Source organism: Mytilus galloprovincialis, chromosome 14 (genome assembly GCF_965363235.1).
Source record: "Mytilus galloprovincialis chromosome 14, xbMytGall1.hap1.1, whole genome shotgun sequence".
In the NCBI taxonomy this organism is placed as follows: Eukaryota; Metazoa; Mollusca; class Bivalvia; order Mytilida; family Mytilidae; genus Mytilus; species Mytilus galloprovincialis.
This window is the reverse complement of record NC_134851.1, coordinates 69,839,199-69,864,135: the sequence shown is the minus strand read 5'-3', so window position 1 is coordinate 69,864,135 and position 24,937 is coordinate 69,839,199. Positions and strand designations below refer to the sequence as shown.

Sequence of the window (24,937 nt, the reverse complement as noted above, 5' to 3'; positions counted from 1 at the left end):
GACCTGAAGCAAATGATTGATACATCACCAAGACAGAGAGTTCGCTGAGGTAAAACGTATGCCGTACTAGAATGCTGTATTGATTTTGCTCATTGTTAAAGGCCGTACAGTGACCTTTGAACGACTTTGACCCCCGCCCCCCCCCCCCCCCCCCCCCCCTTGCAGAGCTATAGAAAAACAGTACATTAAGGGGTGTTACACAGACTCTTTTTCGATGATACACAGACTCTTCTTAATTGTTACACGGACACTTTTAATGAATAGAATCACTCGTGCATGATCAGTGAGTTCATGGGCACTTTAATTTTCAATTAGATTTGAACTTTTTGGTTCACCGACTTATTTCCTGTCTTTTTATTGGATAAAATATTTACGTTAGCATCAATATCTATTTTCCGAAACATTTCCAGTAAAATACTATTCATATCAGTACACCAAGGGATTGGACATTTAACTTCAAGGGAGGGGGGAGGGTATGGTATAATAAATCAAATTGTCATCACTGTTGGGTTTCTCGTCTGAATATTTTACATTAACTGTGTCAGATGCCTCATTACAGGCTGAACCTTTTATAGGGTGCTCATTATAAAGTTTTAGTTTTTGGTCATTGTTGAAGGGTGTGCAGTGACCTATTACATGTATATAGTGACTAACAAGTAAATCACTTGGTCTACATGATTTAAATGGTTGATAGTCGTCTCACCATATCTCCTTAGGCCAAAATAAAAATTGTTTGTTTCCCCTCCCCACACCCAGGTAAAAAATAAGCCCCCTGGGATGGGAAACAGACATTCTTTTAAATGTGGCCTTATTCATGATCTTTTTATTGAAATTCTGTAATAAGAAGATTTTACTAGTCTATAAGTATCACATAAACTTTACATTATCAATAATCCATTAAAATGAAGTCCAGTCAAAATAACCATGCCAGACAGATATATGACAGATAATTTCATGAATTTCATGAATTTTTGAATTTCACAGTTCTTCCATACCCCAAATTTATGGTTAAACGTTTATAGTAACCATAGAAACAGAGAAAAAGACTAAACATAAAAACCATGAAAATGGTGTCATTGTCAGATGAAATAAGCCATTCAAAAATGTCAAACATGTACAACTTACATTTATTCCATAATTATGCCAAAAGTAGTGATCCTATACATGTACAATGTAGCTTATAGCTTATGAGAAACATTGATGACCTTCGGCTATTGTCTGCTCTGAAGTTGGGTTGTTGTCTTTTTTGGCACATTCCCCATTTCCAGTGTCAATTTTATTAGGAAATATAAACTGAGAAACAAACCTAACCATGTTAACATTGTATCAAACTGAAATAAGGGTTGAGATCTCACAAACATGTTTAACCCCGCCGCATTTTTGCGCCTGTCCCAAGTCAGGAGCCTCTGGTCTTTGTTGGTCTTGTATTATTTTAATTTTAGTTTCTTGTGTACAATTTGGAAATTAGCATGGCGTTCATTATCACTGGACTAGTATATATTTGTTTAGGGGCCAGCTGAAGGACGCCTCCGGGTGCGGGAATTTCTCGCTACATTGAAGACCTGTTGGTGACCCTCTGCTGTTGTTTTTTATTTGGTCGGGTTGTTGTCTCTTTGACACATTCCCCATTTCCATTCTCAATTTTATTAATCACTTAAATTATCCATGAAGGTCAAGGTCAGGTCAACCCAACCTGATAGACAAGTAGATCTTTCAAGATACTCATATACAATAAAATGTATCCAATTACATATATAAAATATACAGTATAAGAGAGCATTTCATTGATTAAGTAACAGTATATTTTACATGCAGTCATTGAACCATGAAAATGGGGTCAGGTGCAATGTACATATAATGGCAAACTGAAACATCATAACATATTAATTAGCTACTAGCATCTGAATACAAGACAAGAAACATCCAGCTCTTTTAGCTTTTAAAATGTAAAGCTCTATAAAATAGCTTACATCATCACCCCAAGACTGTAATACAAATTTCTTGTATACAACCAACTTTCATGACTTTTGTGTAAGGCGAGACAAAATAAAATGATACTTTGAAGTACATGTATTGTTTAATATGTTTGACTACTATTATAAAATGCCAGTTTCAGAATGAACAGTAATTTAGAAGATTATTAAAATACATGTAGATACATTCAGACTATTATAACTATACAGCAAGCTGTCATTCGACTCTAACCAACAACCATGCCAGGGCTGTAAAGCTTGTCTAGGTTGGTAAAAACTTCCATCATTATGCATATATATGACACTAACCAATAGTGATGGACCGTGATAGACCCTCATGGAAAGTAAAGGAGGTTTAACACTCCCTGGTGGTACATGTAGCCAACAATAGCAATGGCAGCATAGAAACTCTTATTATATCCAAATTCTTATTTCAAATGAATAATTATCCAAGGTGAATCAGATGATGTATGAGCATGATGCTGCACTTTTAGTATTGACAATGATTGATATATATTCACTGAAACTAGAAATTTCCATTATTCCAATTTTCTATTCTTAATGATATAACTATCCAAGATAATCATGGAATTAAGATATGATGCACTACTAATATTCCTAGAAAACTTTAAATTCTCTTTATTTCAAATTGTTAATATTACTTATTTCAAATATATATATATATATATATATCAAAGGTATGCTCTGTCACCAGGTAATGTAGTACATTGTATTTCCTACATTTTTTCTATGAATTGTAAGTTTGCTATTTGTTCAATTCACAATTCTCTTTTTGTCCAATCAGATCATCCCATCAACTGTACATCATGACATAATGCTGTTAGCTCTATCAACGTTATTTCCAAACCAATAAGTAACACAAAATTATGAATGAATCCACCATTTCACAATTTATAGCTACAGGTACAAATGAGGTACCATATGAGAGTATAACTTAGTGACACTATATATTTCCTATATATACATTGATATACATGATATATGCCACTTCATAATCTGGCTGGGAATCATGCTCAAACCAATGTGATATCTTATCTACAAAAAAAATATACATTAAGAATAAAGTATTTATTATATATAAACTTGTATTTATCTACAAGAAAAACTAGCAATCATAAGTTTAATGATGTAAAGAAATGAATTTATGACTTATACAATTTAATTGATAAGTCCCTTATGAGAAGAAGAATAAAACCCTTTTTTGAGGTTCTATTTCTAAAACAAAATGTTCTCTCTTTCTACATCAATGTTTTCTTAGGTGTATACTTCATTGAAGGGTTACTGTCTAATAGAGGCTATAGCACTATACTTGTTGTGATCAATTATAATACTTTTTTATTTTAAAATAGAATTTGTTGAATATTACTACCAACGTGACATGGTGACAAAGCAAATAGTATTTATAAGATTCTTCTTCTTCTTCTTTATAATCCATCAACATACTGACGATAACGTGTCGGGCACTTATTTAACTATGCCGCGCATGCGTGGGATCTAATTTTTATTTAGTCATGACAGTCATGACAGTGAATAATATACAAAAGATAAATAAAATTAAAAAATAAAAATTTCAACATAATTTCTTTTTCTTGTTATAACATATATTTAAGTTCTACAAAATTAAGAGCATAACAAATCATTTATAACAAAATAATGAATCATACCCGGTAAAATCTTAAATTTCTTATCACAAAAGATGAAAAGTGTTAAAAATTGTTGTTAAGGACGCAATGCCGTCTCATCATTTGGAATCAGGCATGTCAGGGCACAATATCAATATACTCTTTTTTTTGCCCCGGGCAATTTTGAGGTTATTGCATATATACAAACCCAAGCCTTGAGCATGTTGAAGGTATTCATAACACATATGTGACAAATTATAATTATTGTACATCACCCACCAGTGGCTATATAAATAGGTATATCATCGTCGTAACTAGTCCGAGATTACTCTGACGTCCAAGCGTAACTAGTCCGAGATTACTCTGATGTCCAAACGGCTGTTTTGCCAGACAAGCTTATCTCGGACTACATCGTAACATGTGAAAATTGGTTGGTTATTGGTTAATAAAAAAAAGAGACAAATATTTCATGCAAATTTAGGACGTGACAGTTATCAATACATTAACATACAATATGTAGGATTACTCGATCAGGGGTTTAGGTCTTGTAACTGTTGTATAGCCTATAGGCCATCCCGCACAACCATACCATTGTGAATACCCCACATGTCAATGCATGTTAGGCAATAAACAGGGGTGGATCCAGCCATTTTTAAAAGGGGGTTTAAACCATACTTGTTTATATGTATGTATATATATGTTTGATCTTCCAAAAAACATGAAAAAGGGGGGGGGGGTCCAATCACAGGAACAATTTTTTAACAAGCCCAAATTCTTACTTTGCCTTTGAACAGGCTACTATCAAAGAGTGTGGAGTATTGGAACGTCGATTCATACCTGTATGCACAAATTTAACAAATGTGAACATTTTTCCTTCAAACTGTTGGGTGATGATCCATGATCAATGATTATTCTGATAGACATGTATTAAAATATTCATTTCTACTCACCAATTGCAATTTCCAGCTCAGCTTATATTGTACTATAGTTTCCTTCTACCATGTCAACGATTTTGTGTAAAATAAGTTAGCTATTAGAAGCGCTGACACTGCCGACACACATGCGACATGAATGCAACAAAAATACAGGAGGGTACGGTAACGTTAAATCGTTTACGGGCGAAGAATTATTTTCCGTTTTTAATTAAACTTGTCAGATTTGATTAATTATCGTCGAAAAATGTCTCTAATGGATAGTCATTCAAATTAAACCAGCTTTATTATGCTGTATGCATGTAATATATATGTAACCTGGTCTTTAAATGTACTTTAAGTACAGTGTCTGACGTATTTATAAACATTTTCTTGATTATTTATCCTATTTCAAATATTAATTTGAATGAATTTATAAGCCTTTTTCTGCTATAATATTCAAACTTTATTTTTTAACGAAGGCTTCTGGTATGTAGTTTTTTTTACAAAAGGCCCTCGAATTATAGACACATTAAAAAATAAAGATGGAAAGTCAAACGCATGAGTCTGGCAAAAATAAAGTTAACGGACAATGTCATGACAATAAACGGAAAACGATAAAAGACAGAGTTATATCTATATATTTTTTTCCCTGCCTCAAATTTACTCAAATGCAATTTATATAGGTAACATAAAAAGATAAATGATAATGCATTCATTTACAATATTTAAAAAAAGTTACATCTTAAATTTAATTTAACATATTAAGATCACGTTTTCAAGTGTTCACGGCCGACATCCGTTATTATAAAATAAGGGTGTAAAAATGAATGACAAATTCTTCACCACATACGGCAGTCTGTAATTGCATATAAAACGTATTGCAATCACTTGTAAACCATTAAATATAAAGGTTCAGGTGCTTATATTCAATAATCAAATATTATTTCGGCAATCTGTTGATTTTTTTAGTCAATTCGCGGCGATTTGTGCAGCAGTATGACTTTGAGCTACTTTTTTTATTTATATAATTATAAAACAGTGTTAAATAATTAAATAGGAAGAAGTTAGAATTCAAATTGAATATTTGTTTTATTTAAATAACATGATTAAGGGAACGTGGTAGACTTTCAGTTAAAAAAATCGTCTTCTTTCACAGTTTTATTTTATTCTTGAAAGGGGAGCAACCCCTGATAAATAATGGGAAAGTTTCACTCGTTTTGTGTCCAAATTATTAAAATCTGAACACGACTGGACACGGTCTGACAACATCTTGACGTCAGTTTGTATTCATGGTCTGTTTTGGTCTGACACGGTCTTAACGGATCTAAACAGCTCGCTAGAAGATACAGTCTTAAATATCTTGACATGCCTTAACGGGACTAATTTACCTAATGAGACTATCGGTCCGAATGGAGACTTAACGAACTGACAAATCTTGACGTTTTCCTCTAGCGGTAAATCCAGTCAATTAAGATACGATCAGACCAAAATGACCGTTTCAGACTGAAATCGTGCTACTAGTGAAATATATATAATGGATAACACCCTGTGTATCTTCTTGTTTATTCTGCTTGTATTTGTGTCAGCAATAGAACAATAAAAAATGATATTTGAATTTCATATCTTACATTTTTTTTTCGGTTTTATACATTTAGGACCCAACAAAGAAATACAGATATTTTCTGATATGGAATTTCAAGGTCTGTTAAGCAGTGGATCATACAAATGTTACTGGAACCGTGTTTTTCTTACCGGTCCATTTGGTGTTGGCAAGACATGTTTAGCCAAAATTCTAGTGGGAGATGAGGCTCCAGAGCAGCGAGAGTCAACAGATGGTATATGGATTTACCTCGGCAGAGCTGGAATGAATATAAAGGAACGTTGTTGGATTTTCTTGGAAAAGGGTAAGTTAATTTTAAGACTATAAACAATAGAAATTGACTGAGGATATGCATCTCAGAGTAATTGGTTTAATTTTGAATAAGGGATCGAACCAAGATTTCAGGTCAAAGTTCGATTTATAATGTGAGGTGATAAGGTATCTCGAGTTACAATTTGAACTTAACTTAATTATTTGTTTTATTCGCACTTTTTGTGCTGATATGAATGATCATTGATATTGTTATATTTATAAATTAACTGTTTACAAAATTTTGAATTTTTTGAAATACTAAGGCTTTTCTACCACAGGCATAGATTACCTTAGCTGTATTTGACAACACTTTTAGGAATTTTGGATCTCAATGCTCTTTAACTTCGTGCTTTATTTGGCTTTTTTTTAAACTTTTTTGGATTCGAGCGTCACTGATGAGTCTTTTGTAGACGAAACGCGCGTCTGGCGTATATACAAAATTTAGTCCTGGTATCTATGATGAGTTTATTTGCATGAGGGAGATACAGATGGGTGCGGTCCTAACCTTGTCAAAAGTTAACTTGGAGCAGACTTGTTGACTGCTTTCTAAGTTAATTTGAGAATTTTTAAGCAGTCAAGCAAGTTAACTTCGTCGTTGGTGGACCAGACCTACGGTCTGCTTTTTAAGGACTGCTGCAGACCTATCGACAGGTCTGCTCCAGACCAGACCTGTGGACAAGTCTGGTTTTAACCAGTCCTAAGGACAGGTCTGCCCTTAATTTATAATAACGATTTTCTAACATTAATTTCGCTGACCTTCATCCTGGACGGCATCGTGTACTGGACCTACCTATTTTATTTATTATTAACTTGTTCGCGTCCTGAAAATGCATTACATATGTCCCACTGGATGTAAGGCAAACAACTATCAGTATTCAATTATAATCCCTAGGTTTACCCTTAAATAGGGCCCTTAGTTACTTGTTCGAAATGTTTTACATTGTGTTGTGTCATATCGGGGGATTGGTAATCGTAATTAGAAATTAGTTATCGATTACTTTTTGCAATGTGATCATCTGTAACTAGGCTATGACTTTCCATATTTCGTAATCTAAGTATTTCCTAAGTTGACGTGAATCAATATTTTGTAATGATCAAAACAAACGTTTTGGAAACGAACATTTGTTTGATCAATCCGATATATATTATTTCAGGGACAGAGGTAATCGTAATCAGTATTCAGTTGTCATCGATGACTCTTTGCAATGTGATCACATGTAACCATTCAATGTCTTTCTTAAACATATATCTTAATCTAAGATTATACCCTTAGTAAATGTGAATTTATGTTTTGCAATGATTAAAAAAATGTCTTTGAAACGAACTTTTGTATGATTAATCAGATAACATATTTCAGGGACTATCTTGAATGCAACAGTGCAAAGTTTACTACGAAGTAAAGAAATGGCAATTCCAGGTGTTGTAAAATCTATCGAGGAAGTGGCAGATTCTGATGATGCTAAACATAGGGAAGAAATCAAAAACAAAGGTTCTGTATCTTTCAGTCTAGGGGCTGCAAAACGTATAGAGGAAATGCCAGATCGCAGTGGTGTTAAGTCTAACATCAGTACTCCAGGTGTACATACGATAACGTCAAGGTTGAAAGCTTTCTTCAGTCTCCCAAGTCGAAAACAGAAAGAATTTAAAGGTACGTGTTGTTAATATTATGTGTAAATATAAATCATGCCATATTGTGTAGACGTCTGGTCTTTCTTGTCAGTGTAGTGCTTAATTTTGTCCATGTCACAGTTTATGTTAACCAATAACGTCGTTAAACAGTGAATAGCTGCGAAATTTCACTACAAGGTTCTATTCTTCAAACAGGAGGTTGGGATTGATTTTGGTGGTTATGGCCAAAATTGTCTAAAAGGACCAAACACTAGGATGTATATGCTGCTGGACAATTATGTGTGTATCTCTATGAAATTGAACCACAAGGTGTCACGACACAACCGAAAGGTTGGGATTTTTTTTTGTGTTATTGTCCAAACTGTTTTGGGAGGAGGGGTCCAACAAAAGGTATTTTTATGTTACAGGACTTGTGTATAAATGTATGGATATCTGTGAAATTGTACGACAATGTCCTATACATCAAAATAAAGGGTTGGGCTTTATTTTGGTTATTATTGCCAAATCTGTTAAAAAGGATAAAAAAGATAGAATTTAAATGTTCTCGGACAATAGCTTGTGTATAAATCTATGGCTTTCAATGAAGTTATAGCCAAAGGTGTCATACTAAAAAGGAAGGTTAAGAATTATTTTGGGGATTATACTCAAACTGGGAAGAAAGTAACGGCCATAAAGACTAAGATTTCCATGTTTCCTGACAATAACTGATGTTAAAGTCTATTTGTCTCTGTGAAATTTAAACCCGAAGGCTCTGTACTAAAAAGGGAAAGCTTGGAATGACTTTAGGGGTTAAACCCTAAATACTTTACTAAAAGGGGTAAACGATACTTTTTTCTACTTTGAATTAATTGTTTTTTTATAGAGCAATATCAATCGGGTTATAATTCAAAGACTTGAATTCTTCTTGTTCTTTAAAATGTGGAATCTATCAATGTAATGTGTTCATATTTTGCATTTTGGACTCTTATTTCAAACTGGTCATCATTAAGGTCAGGAGAATCCAAAATGAGACTTTGTTCGATATTTAAAAATGAAATAATGGATTTTTGTATTTGCTGAATCGAAACATGTATTTAGATTTTATAGTTAAGGACCAGCTTTCAAATCGGCACAAATCGGGGTCTTTTAAATTAACCACTTTTTCAAATTCAACAAAAAATAATTTTCATATATATATATTTTATATATTTTACTATCATAGTCAAAAAGGCTAATTTCAAACTTTTAAAGTTGAAGTTCTTAGACAACAATCTTTCTGAGTCGTATCAATAAGCACACTGTAGACTATTTATTTTAATAACCCTATGCCAGATCATAGATGTCACCATTTATTTTTTGCGACACATATTTCTCACTGAACGTGGTTGCATCTTAATACACCTCACACAGCAAAATGCATCACCAATTTTAACAACTTTTTTACTGCCAAGAATGGAAAAGTCCTACGGATGACTATATTATATTCCCAGTCTAACCCTTTCAAAGATCTATAAAATAATCTATGTTTTTGAATCATTGATTTAATTGTATCAAGACATGACTGCTGAAATGAATATCATTGCAAAACATTTCAAAAGTCAAAACATTTGAAAAGTGAAACAATGCTTCGTGAATAAGGATTTGTCTGTTTACAAAACTTGTTTGACAAATTTTTAAATGTGCAATTAATTATGTTGTTTCAATATCTAGGAAAATTTAAAAAATATACACGATAATCTTTAACCTTTCATTCAGTTCTTACATACACAAAGCAACTTATATCTTTTGTTCTCAGGTCAAAATGTTGCTCATCTTAAATCTTCAAATGATGAAAGTGCTCTGATGCATGGAGCTACTACAGATGATAGTGCTGGGAGAGGGGGAGACTCGGAAGATATATTGACTGCCAAGGACATGTCAGAGGATGAAATTATTAAACTAATCCGATCTGAATGTAATAAAGGCAATTACGAAATGATAATTGTCCCCATTGATTTATGGGACTTTGGCGGTCAAAAGATATATCACTTGACACACCAACTCTTTATATCTAGCAGAGGCACTTTTGTATTAATATTCAATGGTAGTAAAGGTATCCATGACGAAATACCTGACTACACGGACTTACCTGGCTGTAATAATCAACAGAATACTGCAGGTATGTTATTATTTATCAATGGGTAAAACAATCTGTCTTTTTCAATACAAAGAATATATTTTGTAGTCTTTCGATATAGATAAACTGTAGATTGCCTAAGCTCTCCTTGAGCATAAATGGCCTCAACATACAAATAAACAATAGGCTCCTTAGTGAAGATGTATACAGCATCAGAGTCAGCAATACAATATCTGGTATTTTTCGTAACATCTAGATGAACAGACTAGTCATTGTTTTAAATCAAAGTTTGTTTTATCCAGTATAAATAATGAAGAATTTCATTTTCCTTTCTTAAAATTTTAACACAAAGAGCGGAAGACTAATTTGTGAATGGTAATGTATAAAACTGATTATGCTTAAACCCTACATTCTTTTGTTGCGTAATTCATTTTATAATTCCTACAAATATATACAAAGTATTGTTAAAAGCTATATCTGCGAGAATACAAAATATGTTCACCTCAAAGGAAAGATAAATAAGCTAACAACATAAATTATAGAAAAATTGTGTTTGTTTTAATTCAACAATGCTGCTTACAATTGAAAAGATATCTTCAATTGATATGCTTAGATAGTGGTAATGAGAATCAATTATTTTCAGTTCTTTATAAATACCTATTGTTCAGTAATTATTGGCAGGCAATTTTATACTTTAAAACATATCAACATGTATGCGTGTTTGTTGCAGTCTATCTCGTCCATTGGGTTAATTCAGTCCTTACATATTGTAAGACTTCGGCTGAAAATGGAGGATACCCAAAAATCAAATTTGTTGCAACACACAAAGATCAAGTAAAAGTAAGTACTGACATAAATTCAAGAACTCTAATACTTTGACATGTCTGACAGAGTTACAATTAACTTTTGGGTTAACAACTCATCTGTCCGTTTTTTTCCTATGTCCATGACTCTTTAAAAAGAATGAAATAAGTTGAATGTATGAACATGCCATAATGAAATTGTTAGCGGTATTCTTATCAGCTGTCTGATTTACAATATGGTACATATTTTGTATAATCAAATCTTTCAGATGTTAGCCTAGATTATGGGATTTTCACAGAAAGAGTGTTTGAAGTTTTTTTCCCACAATTTCCTGCCTTATAAATTAGTGATTGGTTTTCAAAATAAAATTATAAATGATGAACAATTTCATTATAGCATGTTCATAAATTCAACTTATTTCATTCTTTTTAAAGAGTCAGTGACATAAGAAGAAACAGATGTGTAAATCCTTGAAACCATGTAGAATGTCTTGTAGCTATGTACCTGCTATGTAGGGTTTTAAAAAATATATATAATCGCTCTAGACTAAATCATTTGTCGTTAAGATTTTAAAAGTTGTTGAAAGTTCAGGTCTCTGAAACTTCACCAAAACATTAGCCTGGACGTTTTGTAGGACATTCTGTTTTAAAAAAAAAGGTGCATCTGAGATTTGATCCATCAAAAATCATGGCCGCTGTCGCTTGACTTATTAAATGTAGTTTGAAGTCATTTTTTGGCTTATCTCCATAAAACAGTTAGAGTCCATATGACAGTATAAATGGTCAACTGTTATCCCTATGGAATTCAGTTTTTGGAACTCTTGCAATTACAATTTCATTTTAAGCAAATGCCATAGAATAGTTTTAGTGAGAGGAAAAAAAGATTTGACTATCTTGTTCACACAATGAATCATTAGTATCGCTTGATTCACTGAATTGTATATATACATTTTTGATGTGTGTATATTTTAGGATGATATTGAGAAACAGAGACGAATCTTAGAAGACTCAATCGATAAACTCTTCGAAAATCATGGAGGGAAACAACATCTTCAATATCAACCACTTATTTTTGTGGATGCCAGAAACAAAGAGGACGAAGAATTAGACACATTGAAGAAGCAGTTGGTGGAAGTTGCATTAGACCATCCTAGTTGCGGAGAATTAATGCCAACCAAGTTTGTACCCCTTGAACTTCAATTAGCCAAAAAGGTAGAGGAAAAAAAGAAAGTACTATCCATTGGTGAACTGAATGACCTTAACCAGCAGAATGAAAAACATGCATTAACCCCTGATCAGCTACAAAAGTTTCTGAAGGTTAACCATGCCCTTGGAAAACTGATCTTCTTCGATGAAGCTTGCTTGAGAGATAACGTTATCATAGATCCAGTGTTTTTGGTAGACGTGCTACGTTCCATCGTTACTGATGAACAATTTTGGCCAAAACATCTCATTGAGGTACTAGGAGACCTCAAAGAAAGTGGAAAATTGCTGAAAAGGGATTTACACGAAATATGGACACAAGACTGTTTCAAGGAGATCTCAGAGCATAAAGAATATATGGTAGAAATGTTAGTACATTTGGACATAATTTGTCGACAAAAAGACGATGAATATGAATCAGAATTGTTCTTAGTTCCATGCATGATTAAAACCAAAAGAGAAGACAACCCACACATAGATTTTGACAGAAGCATACATCTGGCCTATAGGTTTAAAGAGGAAGTTGTGCCACCTGCTATCCTTTACCGGTTCATTGCGACTTTCATATCAATGTGGAAGCTTCGAGTCAGCTCTAAATCCAGTCGTCTGATGATCTTTACAGACAGTGCTGATGTTACAATTGATACTGAACACGATATGAGAATTGACATTCAGGGAAACAGAATCATAGTTTCTCTTTCTCACAAAGAAAGCCAAATTTCCATTGTACCTACAATTGCATCAACAGCTCAGGAATGCCTCACACATGCCATTACACGCATTTCCAATTTCTATTTCTCAGTTTCAGAAGATTCTGGTTGTACTAGAGATTTGCCTTTTACCATTCAAATTGGTATAGTTTGTGGGTCAGATCTTTGCTTTTTTGACCACATGTTGAGATCTAAGGAGGAATGGACATGCCCCGATCACAATAGAATACACAAGACTAATAGTGTGTCCAGATGGTTTGCAGACAAGGTATCTATCGTTTATAGAATGTTTTTAACTTTTTGCTATTGAATGAAGAGTCAATTACCTTTTGAAGGTTTGAACGGTCATTTTGAACTTATAATCATATGAAAAGTTAGAGCAATTATTTAGATGTGTTCAGTGTTTCAGTAAATTTTCCGACTTCTCCTTGCAATAACCCTAACTCTAACTCAAACCCTAACCCTTGAACTGATCCTAAACTTACTACAAGTCAACAGTCTGAACATTACTGTATTTACCGTTGTTTATAAGTACATGAAGTATAAACATTGACTGGATTATACAAATGAGTTGATAAAGAACACAAAAAAACTCTTTCTTAATTTCATGCGTCCAAAGTGCTTTTCTGATTTGATCTTTATCAGGAGTGCTCAATGCTAAATGTTTGAAAGTCGAGGTTGTATAAGAACCAAAACAGTTTTTAAAAATCTGTAAGAAAGATAAGAAAGAGCTTAATCACCATGTTGGGTTACATGCAGACAAAATCAAATATAAACAAGAAAAAAAGTCAAAATGCTAATCTAAGAACACTCACCGTTACTAGTTGGTATAAATACAAAAACAACTGAAACATCAATACGTGCAGCTCCATCATGGCTCGCGGGTCTAAATATTATTTTTTTTAAATATAGGATTTCGCTATTTTTTCTATAAATACACTTCATCCTATACTTAATAGAAAAATAAAATAAAAAATTTGGGGTCATCGTTCATTTAAGCTTACATTCTGCCTTCGAAAGAAGCAGGTATTTTAGTTAAGGTACTCATTCGGTTGAACAAATAGGAGAAAAAGGGTAATATCGAAATAAAAAAAGAACTAAATTACAGTAATCGCTTATAATGTACAACAGTTTAGTTCAAGTACAGCTTATTTGAAAGAAATAATAGAAAATATACCTCAGCGATGAGTAAAAAAAGATGTTTCAATTTTAATGCAAAAAAAATCATTGTTTTCACCAAAAGAGGATAAGTTGGAGCTTTTTTAATGATATAAACATTTGAAAAGTCATCTGGTGCGAAAACGAATTGATTTTTTTTGGGTTGATTTTTGTACCATATAATTGAGTAACAACTAATAGTGTAAAATATAAACTTTTTTTATAAAAAAAAAATGTTTAATTTTTTGCTCTATTTTTTGTACCCCCGAGCCTCCTAAAGACATCATAAGTTCATTAAAATGCAGCTTTGTTTATCTTATCTTACAGTTACCTACGGAGGGTGACAGATGTCAAGAAGATTGTCCTGGTAAGTAATATCTTATGATTTCCGTCATTAGTTTTATTTACTTGTATTATAATATTACACATAAAAACATTAGTTTAAAGATTTTTTTATGTTTGTTTATAAACATGAAAGAAAATGTTGTAGATAACCCAAAATGACAATTTCCCCCCACCCCCCAAAAAAATAAAAAAAATAAGAAATAATTGATGCAAGCTATACGTTATTGTAGTTTTAACATGGGTAGGCATTATATCGTTGGATATTATTTTTGCCCGACCGATAGTGGGGGCTAAAATAACACGAATATAATGCCCCCCCCCCCCTACATGTTAAAACTACAACAAAGTATAGCTTGCATTAATTATTTCGATTCTGATTACGACAATTAAGGGAATTTTTATGCCCGATGTGTATAAGGGTAAAGCAATTGTGTAGGCTCTTCCATGAACCTCCCTTTTTTTGTTTGTAAAGAAGCAAACAGCTGGCACTGTGATTTTTCAGATGGAGGAGTTTTTGAACAGTCAGCATGAACAGTTGACGTATTTAGGTCAAATATGTCAATTTCGGAATGCAACACATTACAGTCATATTAAACGAATTAGTAACAACATGTGCATCATTTTTAGAGTTTGGAAGAGTTTGAAGTTAATGAAATATATTAAATGCATGCCAAATTCATTATTCTGAAGAAGTCAATATACGCATGTGCACAAATTATTGCATTTTGAGCATGGGTTTATTCATAAAGAAATAGAAGCATATTAGAATTCAATATGAAAAAAAGGCAAATCATATATAGTTTGTATAAAGTATTGACATATAATATGAATACATATCTATTGATAAGTTCAAAGTCCATTCAGATGTTCGATGTACATAAATGTAACAGTAACGTATCGTCATTTGGTTGTAAATTAAAAAGGGTAGATAACTCATGTCGACTTTTGATAAGTTAAATTTGTATGCACTTACAGCAGGGACAATAAGTCTCCTTTATGTTCTATACCACAGATTCATAGTACGTTACATATAGTTGCGAAAAATGGTCAAAAAAGTATTCCCTTGAATTTGACAGTTGTAGGTAATTAAATCTTCATGCTAAAAGAGGGACGAAAGATACCAAAGGGACAGTCAAACTCATAAATCTAAAACAAACTGACAACGCCATGGCTAAAAATGAAAAAGACAAACAAACAACATCACACACGACACAACATAGAAAACTAAAGAATATACAACACGATGTTAATAGGATAAACTCCGATATATGTAATGTTCATTCATTTGTATAGCTATGTAAGTATATTGGAGGAGACGTTACTAAGTTGAAAAAATGTCTAATCCATTTGTCCTTTTTGAACAATTACATATGTTTAAACTAACTAGTATCATTCATTAGTAATAAGTTAAAGTTAAACTCGAAAGTCTATGATTTCGTATCTACTTATATAATTGAAGTAATGTATCCCTTCCAGAATACCTGAGATCACCCCTAGTTTTTGGTGGGCTTCGTGTTGCCTATTTTTTAGTTATGGCACCCTCAACGGAGTTGGGGTGACGTATTGTTATTCTACGTTTCTTTTTATTTTTTTTATTTTTATTTTTCTTCCACACTTTTTTGTCCACTCTGGATCTCAGAATTGAATGGACCCAAGTTGATGGAACTATATCATAATGTGAAGCACCATGTGAAGATTTGCTTTTTAGGGTTGGCACTTTCCATTTCTAAGTAGCAACATTCCAGCAGCACCTGCATACGGGGTATATATCTCCCAATTGATACGATATTCCCGTGCTTGCATTTCCTATCATGATTTTCTTGATAGAGGGTTACTGCTCACAAGGAAGCTATTAAACCAAGAGTTCCAAATGGTGAAGTTGAAATCATCCCTTCGTAAATTTTACGGACGCCATCACGAGTTGGTTGACCGTTATGGAATAACCGTTTCACAAATGATATCGGATATGTTCCTTACGTCGTAACTACAATCCCCTTCCCTTTCATGAATGTGACCTACCGAATTAGACTATTTACCGGATTTGTAATCACATAAGCAACACGACGGGTGCCACATGTGGAGCAGGATCTGCTTACCCTTCCGGAGCACCTGAGATCACCCCTAGTTTTTGGTGGGGTTCGTGTTGTTTATTCTTTAGTTTTCTATGTTGTGTCATGTGTACTATTGTTTTTCTGTTTGTCTTTTTCATTTTTAGCCATGGCGTTGTCAGTTTGTTTTAGATTTATGAGTTTGACTGTCCCTTTGGTATCTTTCGTCCATCTTTCAAGATGGCCCCCGTTACCATGGAAACAGTAAAAATCCGAAAATTCTCAAAGTCTTCCAAACTGGATGAAACTTCACAGAAATGGTAACTAGCATGTGCAAAATTGCATTTTGAAGTTGAAATTTTCAAAATGGCTGCCGTTACCATGGAAACAGCAAAAATATCAAAAAGTATAACTTTTTCGTTATAAGACCAAACTGGATGAAACTTAATGAAAATGTTACCCAGTATGCCAAGATGTCAAGACAATATTTGGTTAGTCAAAAATGGCCGCCGTTGTCATGGAAACTGGAAGCAAATTTTACATTGACCCTATGGGAAAATGCATAAAACAAGTATTTCACCAAAGTCAATTAAACTGTACTGATATATAACATGACATGTGACTATGAGATGTCTGCTTTTACAATTTTGGAATTACCTACTGTAACCATGGTTGCAGCATAACATGCATAAATGTCAAAAATTCGTAACCATGGAAACAACAAAAATGTCCCAAATTTCAAAATGCTCCAAACTTAATAAAACTTTATAAAACTAATAATTTGCATCTGTAGATTCACTCTTTGACTTTGGAATTTTCTAAATGGCTGCCGCTCGCCTGGCAATTTGGGAAGGGTGCCATCTGCTATTGCTTGCAATGGCAAATCTAGTTGTATATGTTTTTAGCCATGGCGTTGTCATTTTATTTTCGATTTACGAGTTTGACTGTCCCTCTGGTATCTTTCGTCTCTCTTTTACACATAAAAACATTAGTTTAAAGATTGTGTTTGTCTTCGTTTATAAACATAAAAGAAAATTGTGTAGAGAAACCAAAAAGACTACCCCCCCCCCCCCCAAAAAAAAAATAATGATAAAATAATTCAATATAAATCAAAGGCAAATCATATATTGTTTGCATATAAAGCATTGACACATGAACACATATCTATTGGTAAGGTCGAAGTCCACTCATATGTTCGATGTACATAAATGTAACAGTGTCGTATCATCGAGATATGGTTGGAAATTAAAAAGGGTAGACAACTCTTGTTGATTTTTGATGAATTAAAATTGTGTTCATAAATCGCAGGGAAAATAACTCTCCTGTAAGTGTTATACCACAGAATCATAGTACGTTACATTCAGTTGTGAAAAATGGTAAAAAAAAGGATTCCCTTGAATTTGCATTTGTAGGTAAGTAAATCGTCATGCTAATAATAATAGGTTAAAGTCCGATATATGTAATGTTCATTCATGTGTATATCTATGTATGTATATTGGAGAAGACGTTACTTAGTAGAAAAATGTCTTATTCATTTGTCCTTTTTGAACAATAACATATGTTTAAACTAACTAGTATCATTTATGAGTAATAACTTACAGTTAAGCTCGAAAGTGTAGGATGTTTTATCTACTTGTATAATTGAAGTAGAAAAATAAATTGGACATTTAGTATTACGAATTTTTACTTTGCATTGATTTAAGTTTCAATATATTACAGGTCTAGATATGGCATGGTTAGACAGTAATCCAGATGATAGACACTTGGGTCGTCTAGCAGCTGAAATGACAATGGAAGAAATACGAAAAATATACATGCACCTAAAGGGAAAGAAACCTGCTAGGTCTTGGGAAATTATTAACGAGTCAATCAACAAAGAGCCTTTTGATATCAAAGTCAAAGCTTTGCATGATTGGAAGAAGAGCACGGTACATGCGTCATTCCAGCACCTTCAGCAAAGTATGAAAAAGGAAGATATAGACTTACACATATTATGCCAGGTAAAAAAAAAATCGTATGCATCGTATATAACATCTTAAATAACATCTGTTGTACCAATTGACATATTTTCTACAAGCTATCTAAATTGAAAAACTAACCCATTTAAGAGCAAAACTAATCTGCAAATATAAATCAACAAATATTGAAATTTGAATGCCGGTAATTGTATATATCTTTATTTTCAGCAAGTACTACTTTTCGATTTTGTATTTGATTTTGCTTTCCAAATGTTTTGTGTTGAGAGACATAGATGGGTATAATTGATAGAAAACACAGATCTGGCGTTCCAAATCATTTGTTTGGTATCTTAGATGAGTTTGTTTGTCTCCTCTCTCTCGAGATTATTCATATTATTGTAACAATGTTTTAAAATAGAAATAGGTCATATAAATTCTGTCAACAGCAAAAAGGTGATTTTATACCAAAACCCAGTGAGTGCTTCTTTATTTCATTAAACAGAAAGACATGAGGATGCGAACGTATGGGCTCAAAAGAATAAGTGTCTAACTTATATATATGGGATTATACAGGAAAACCCACCTTTTTTATTTAAAAATTGTGTGTTTAATGACTGATGTGCATGTCATATTTCAGATTTCAAGAGAATTCCAAAAAGAGTTTGGTAAGTGAAACTTTTAAAAGATTTAAAATGAAATTTTTAAAACACATTTCTGGATTAACCTCGATAGAAAGGTCAATCGTAAAACCGTATTTGGGTGCAGTGGCACCATTTTACTAAATCGTTTAGCTTCGTCTGTGTGAGGTGGACATTAGTCTCCTACTTGATATGTAAATTCTAATTTTTACATGGGAGAATATAAAACATATATCTTATAAATCATGTCAGTACTACTGACCACGTAACTGATTTACCCTTTACAGACTAACACGCTTCGGGACTAGTATCGAACAACTTCTAAAATGCATTACAAAATATTGCTTTATAAACTAGGTGAATATCGTATCTGTATTTACCTTAATCAGGAAAGCTAACAACAGAAACTGTGAATGCCAAATATGTATTATCACATTGGAGATATTGACCATAATAGACATAAAACGATTGACGGAAAACACCAACTTAGCTTTATGGATCTAATTCCCCCATTAGTTCACAGAGAGATAAAGATAAGCTCACTTTGAATATTGTCAGTATCGAAGGATTGACTACTGAACTGATGATACTCTTGGGATCTTACAGTTCACCAGAGGTGACATCAACCTATAAATAGATAATAAAAACACTATCAACCTTGTATCCTATGTTGTTTTATTCCTTACACTTGTTATCGTCTCTTAATTGGTTATCAAAAGTACCAGGATTATAATTTTATACGCCAGACGCGCGTTTCGTCTACATAAGACTCATCAATGACGCTCAGATCAAAATAGTAAAAAAACCAAATAAATACAAAGTTGAAGAGCATTGAGGACCCAAACTTCCAAAAAGTTGTGTCAAATACGGCTAAGGTAATCTACTCCTGGGGTAATGTTACATAACTACTGAAACGGTCATTACGATAATTTATTGTTACACCTTTTTCTTTTAGTTATCCTAATGAATGTTGGGGTGGTTACTTCTGTAAGATAATGAAATTAGTCATATCTGCAGACAGAATATTCATATTTCCTAGTTTTTAGTTGCACTTAGGTGTTCATTTCCTCTTAATATTCACATTTGTTGATAAATAATAATGCATCTTTGAGTCATTTTAATAGTATATGGTGTAGATTAGTAGTTTCAATTAAATAATTAGCTTTAGAACACTGTAAAACTATCATGTTTTTAGCAAAAAACTATTAGTGTCAAATTATTTCAATAACTATTCCGAGATTATTTCTACCTTCAACAAGGGTTATCATAATGTGTCGCACATTTTTTATGTATGTATACGTCATTTGTTATATTTTGTTCTTGTTTTGGCTATATAACTATTTTGATCTGAGCGTCACTGATGAGTCTTATGAGTCTTATAATCCTGGTACCTTTGAAAACTATTTTTATCTTTAAATATGTCCTGTACAAAGTCAGGAAAATGGCCATTGTTATATTATAGTTCGTTACTGTGTGTGTAACATTTTAACGTTGTGTTTCCGTTTTGTCGTTTGTTTTCTCTTTTGTTTTAGTGTGAATTCACATTACGATAAGACGTGTCACGGCACTTTTCTATCCCAAATTCATGTATTTGGTTTTGATGTTATATATTTGTTACTCTCATCGGATTTTGTCTAATGCTTAGTCCGTTTCTGTGTATGTTACATTTTAATGTTGTGTCGTTGTTCTCCTCTTATATTTAATGCGTTTCCCTCAGTTTTAGTTTAAAATTGAGAATGGAAATGGGGAATGTGTCAAAATAACCCAATTTTGTTTTTTGTCCATAGATTTACGAGCTTTGAACAGCGGTATACTACTGTTGCCTTTATTTATGTAGGCGAAACGTGCGTCTGGCGTATTAAATTATAATTCTGGTACCTTTGATATCTATTTGGGTGTCAGCATTCCTTATGAAGGTTAATAGTACATGTAGTATAAAGCTTTGTAAACGCAAAATTGAAAAATACACATAAGAAAATGTTGTATGATTGCCAATGAGACAACTCCCCAGCAGAGACAAACCGAGGTACAAGTTAACAACTATTAGTAATCTTTCGTTTATTCATTGTCTTCTCATTATAAAACACGAATTGTTGTGTTTAGACAGTTGTAATGGTGTCTAATTCGGCTTCAATATGTTCTTATATGGTTAATGATTGTCATATTTACATTTATATCATTAATTTCTTGAAAATACTTTATGTAATTGCCATATGGCATGTATACTACCAAATATTTCATAATAACTTATATCAACTTTTGAACCTAGAAAATAAAAGTTTTGTGTTGATTTTTTTGGGTCATAGTCGCGTGGATATCATTACGGTAAATAAATGATAAGACAGCTGAGTTAATGACAATAGTATTAATCAATGTTAAAGATAAGAAAAAAATGATAATGTTGTTAAAATATATATACATTATAGACCAATCAAAGGAGAAGTTACTCATTAGACCATCAAGTACCATTACAAAACTACTACCTGACCATATTGGAATTCAAACATTCCAGCTTGGAATAGAACTTGGGCTATCAGTTGTTGAGATGCAACACATTGCAATGAACCACGTGACAAATCTTCGTGGTCAAACAGAGGAGGTTCTGAACACATGGAGGACACTTCCCGAAGCTACTTATGAAGTTTTAGTCAATGCTCTCCATCGGCTTGATTTATCTAGTGTATTATCATACATAACATATGAAGAAGCATCAGAAGAAATATTAAAAGTAGGATTAGAAAGAAAGGTAGAAGTAGGATTAGAGGAACAAATAGAAGTAGAATTAGAGGACTTAGTAGAAGTAGAATTAGAGGAACAAATAGAAATAGGATTAGGAGAACAGGTTAAAGGTGTGTTAATTTTGACATAGTTGCCCCTTTGTCTGACATCATTTTTGTGCATTGACTATATATAACGTGAAAAATTAAATTTCCTTTATTTCTGATAACCTTATATCCAATGTTACTTAAAGGGTTTGAACTTTGGTGTGGTTTCTACAATTACAGTTATAAGGCAAGTTCGTCCATATGACAACATACCTGATAATGAACTCAAATCAATGGTTCTTTGGTTAATTTTTATATTACGTGCTTAAGTGAGTTCTTTCTTTTATTCGTATGCAAATTTAGGTCATAAACGTATTCATATTAAAAAAGAACTTAAAATGAATTGTCGCTACAAAACAAACAGATAAATAGATAGCAAACTAAAAGTCCTAAGAAATAGCAAAGAAATAAAATCAAGCCACAAACTAATTATACACATACTATAATGCTTGGGCAACCTAAACATGCTATAAATCAAACCAAAAGCATACTTCAAAATCTGATAGATAAGAAGACTAATAAAGTAAAAGAAGTTGTTTTATCTGCTTTAAAGTCACATATTCCCTCTAAACTGGTATGTCAAATAACAAAAGGAGCACAGATTTTTTGATAAATTGATATGTGCATGTCTATCTGTCAAAGGACATACAACTTTGAACTAACGGTCTTCATTTTAAATTCATCAGCATGATTTTCTGCTTAATGCAAAACAGATAAAAAAAAAAACATACAAAAAGTGGATATTTTGCAGACGTATAATCATAAAGCTACACATGTTACACCACGTGAACAATTATCAAAATTAACCAGAGATTAATTTGCTACTGCCTTTAGAGATTATCGAAATATAATGCAATCATACACAGATTTAGAGAATACACAAAAAAACAAATGTTTACTTAAAATTATAGTATAATAGTTTAATCAGATTTAATTTGTCTTTCCCAAATACAGAGAGGATTATACAAGATATCGAAATCAGTCAGATTTTAGATTATATGATAACACATTTAGTGATATCATCTGATGATAGACGTCGTATTGAGCAGCATGCTGGACAAGACGATCAGAATAAAGCCTTGCTTGCAGTAGTGAAGAAAAGGGGAGAGTCTACTTATACAGTGTTTGTTGATGCACTACGGATAAGTGGATACACTGATTTAGCAGATGAATTGAAACGCCATTCACACGAAGAGGGCTCAAATGAAGCATTAGAACCACCTCCAAATGAAGGTATGAACTGCCTTTTTGTAATGAAAATGTACAAATAATAGCATTTGTATAACATTGATGTTCTTGATACAATGTTTACTATATGTCTGTTAGTGTTTTTCATTTTAAGCCATGGCGTTGTAAGTTTATTTTCGATCAATGAGTTTGACTGTCCCACCCTTTTGAGGTTAAAAAAGATCTAATTTATGCATTGAAAGACGGAAAGTACAAAAAGTACAAGCAATCCAGAAGATGATGGTAGGTTGAATAATCAATTGCGCAAAAAGAAAAAACAGTTTTTAAGGCACTACATAGGAATTAAACATTGCAAAAACCCACGAAATAAATGTGGAAAAGGTAGTCTGATTTAGGCGGACCGTACAATCCTTGTGACACCGTTTTTAATTTTAGGGGTTTGTATTCTATGTTTGTATTGTTTTATGTCGTCGATATAATTGCAATGTTAACCTGGATGACTTGTGTTTTGTATTAACCATCATTCACTTAAAAGATTAAAAATACAATCAGTATTTGTTTCTACATTTTCGGTTAATGTTGGTCTTATTCTTATGCTGAGATTTCCCTCAAAAGTTTTGCCACGCATTTTCCAAAACAATTTACTACTTCTGCGGTTATGAATAATGATCATGACTTCCTGTGAAACTTTCGTTGTTTATTTTTATCATACATGAATATAACGTCGTATTAAAAACTTATAAACAATAAATTTTAGGATTGTCAGGGTGGACTGTTCCAGTGTATAGAGTTCGTCTACAGAAGAATTACTCAAATATCATTGACTGTATAAATCATGAGAAAATAGTAGATCATTTAATATCACGTGATATTTTGACAATAGCTGATAGTCAAATGATAAATGCCTGTCCAGCACAAATTCAAAAGAACAGAAAACTAATGGACATTCTTTTACATGGAAGTGAAAAGGGATTTATTGAATTTCTAAAAGCTTTACGAGAAGACTCTGTTACTACTGAACTGGCAGATGAAATAGAAAACACATTGGTTACAAGCAGAAATATATCAACCATTCATAGTTGCTACAAATACACTTGAAGACAGTAGGTTATACGTATATTCATCATGTATCTTACAATCTGAAGATTTTTCTACGTATACTAAGATATTATAAATAATCTGAGTATGAAATATTTGCAAAACAGAAATAACTATTGGTTTTAATATTTGGAGCTTAATATTACTTTTTGATGAAGATATATATTGTTAATTCTACTATAAATTTGAGTTGTGAATGAGTAGATAAGGGGAAAAAACAGACAATAGTAACACTAATAGTACGGCGGCTTTGTGAAAAATTGTGCACATCCTGCTACAAGTATGAAATTTGGCATAGACCTTCCTCAACTATTTTTCTTTTATTTCAGATAGGGAGGCACTTCCGGTAAAATCCAAAATGGCGTACATCATACTTAAATTAGCCCAATCTTGAAGGCTAGTATGTGAATACGTGTTATTGACATGAATCTATCATAATATTTGGTACAAACCTTTGTTACGTACTACTTTTGGATATATGATATAGATTAGATGTCTTCAAAAACCCTACTTCCGGTAAAATATAATATGGTGTACATTGTACTAAAATAAGCTTATTTTTAGGGAGGGTAATTGAAATGTGTTTTGAAGTACTGCTACTATCATTATATTGTGCAGAAACCTTTCTTTGGTGCTTTTCATGGATACAATGTATAAGACATATGTCTTTAAAACCCTTACTTCCGGTGATATCCAATTTGGCGGACATAAAAATGTTGATATTTTTTCATTTTAATATTCAACTTTTTTCAAAATGTAAAGAAAACGGTTTTTTTAGCAGGTCATTAAACTTTTGG

General features: G+C 32.7%; 1 protein-coding gene and 1 long non-coding RNA gene across 2 annotated transcripts; one reads left to right on the top strand and one right to left on the bottom strand.

Annotated features, from left to right (window-relative positions):
• Positions 1-2,058: 2,058 nt before the first annotated feature.
• LOC143058514 (uncharacterized) lies at positions 2,059-4,684 on the bottom strand. Its single transcript, XR_012973099.1, has 2 exons — positions 4,567-4,684; positions 2,059-3,029 (listed from the first exon to the last, which is right to left on the bottom strand). It is a non-coding gene; the product is annotated as an uncharacterized LOC143058514 (long non-coding RNA).
• Positions 4,685-6,201: 1,517 nt separating this feature from the next.
• Positions 6,202-24,557, top strand: LOC143059146 (uncharacterized). Its single transcript, XM_076232633.1, has 11 exons — positions 6,202-6,434; positions 7,800-8,090; positions 9,846-10,208; positions 10,897-11,006; positions 11,942-13,150; positions 14,368-14,407; positions 18,153-18,433; positions 19,029-19,056; positions 21,456-21,878; positions 22,809-23,087; positions 23,800-24,557. Exons 1-11 carry the CDS (start codon positions 6,218-6,220, stop codon positions 24,138-24,140), a joined length of 3,582 nt encoding a protein of 1,193 aa, XP_076088748.1. The 5' UTR covers positions 6,202-6,217; the 3' UTR covers positions 24,141-24,557.
• Positions 24,558-24,937: the final 380 nt, after the last annotated feature.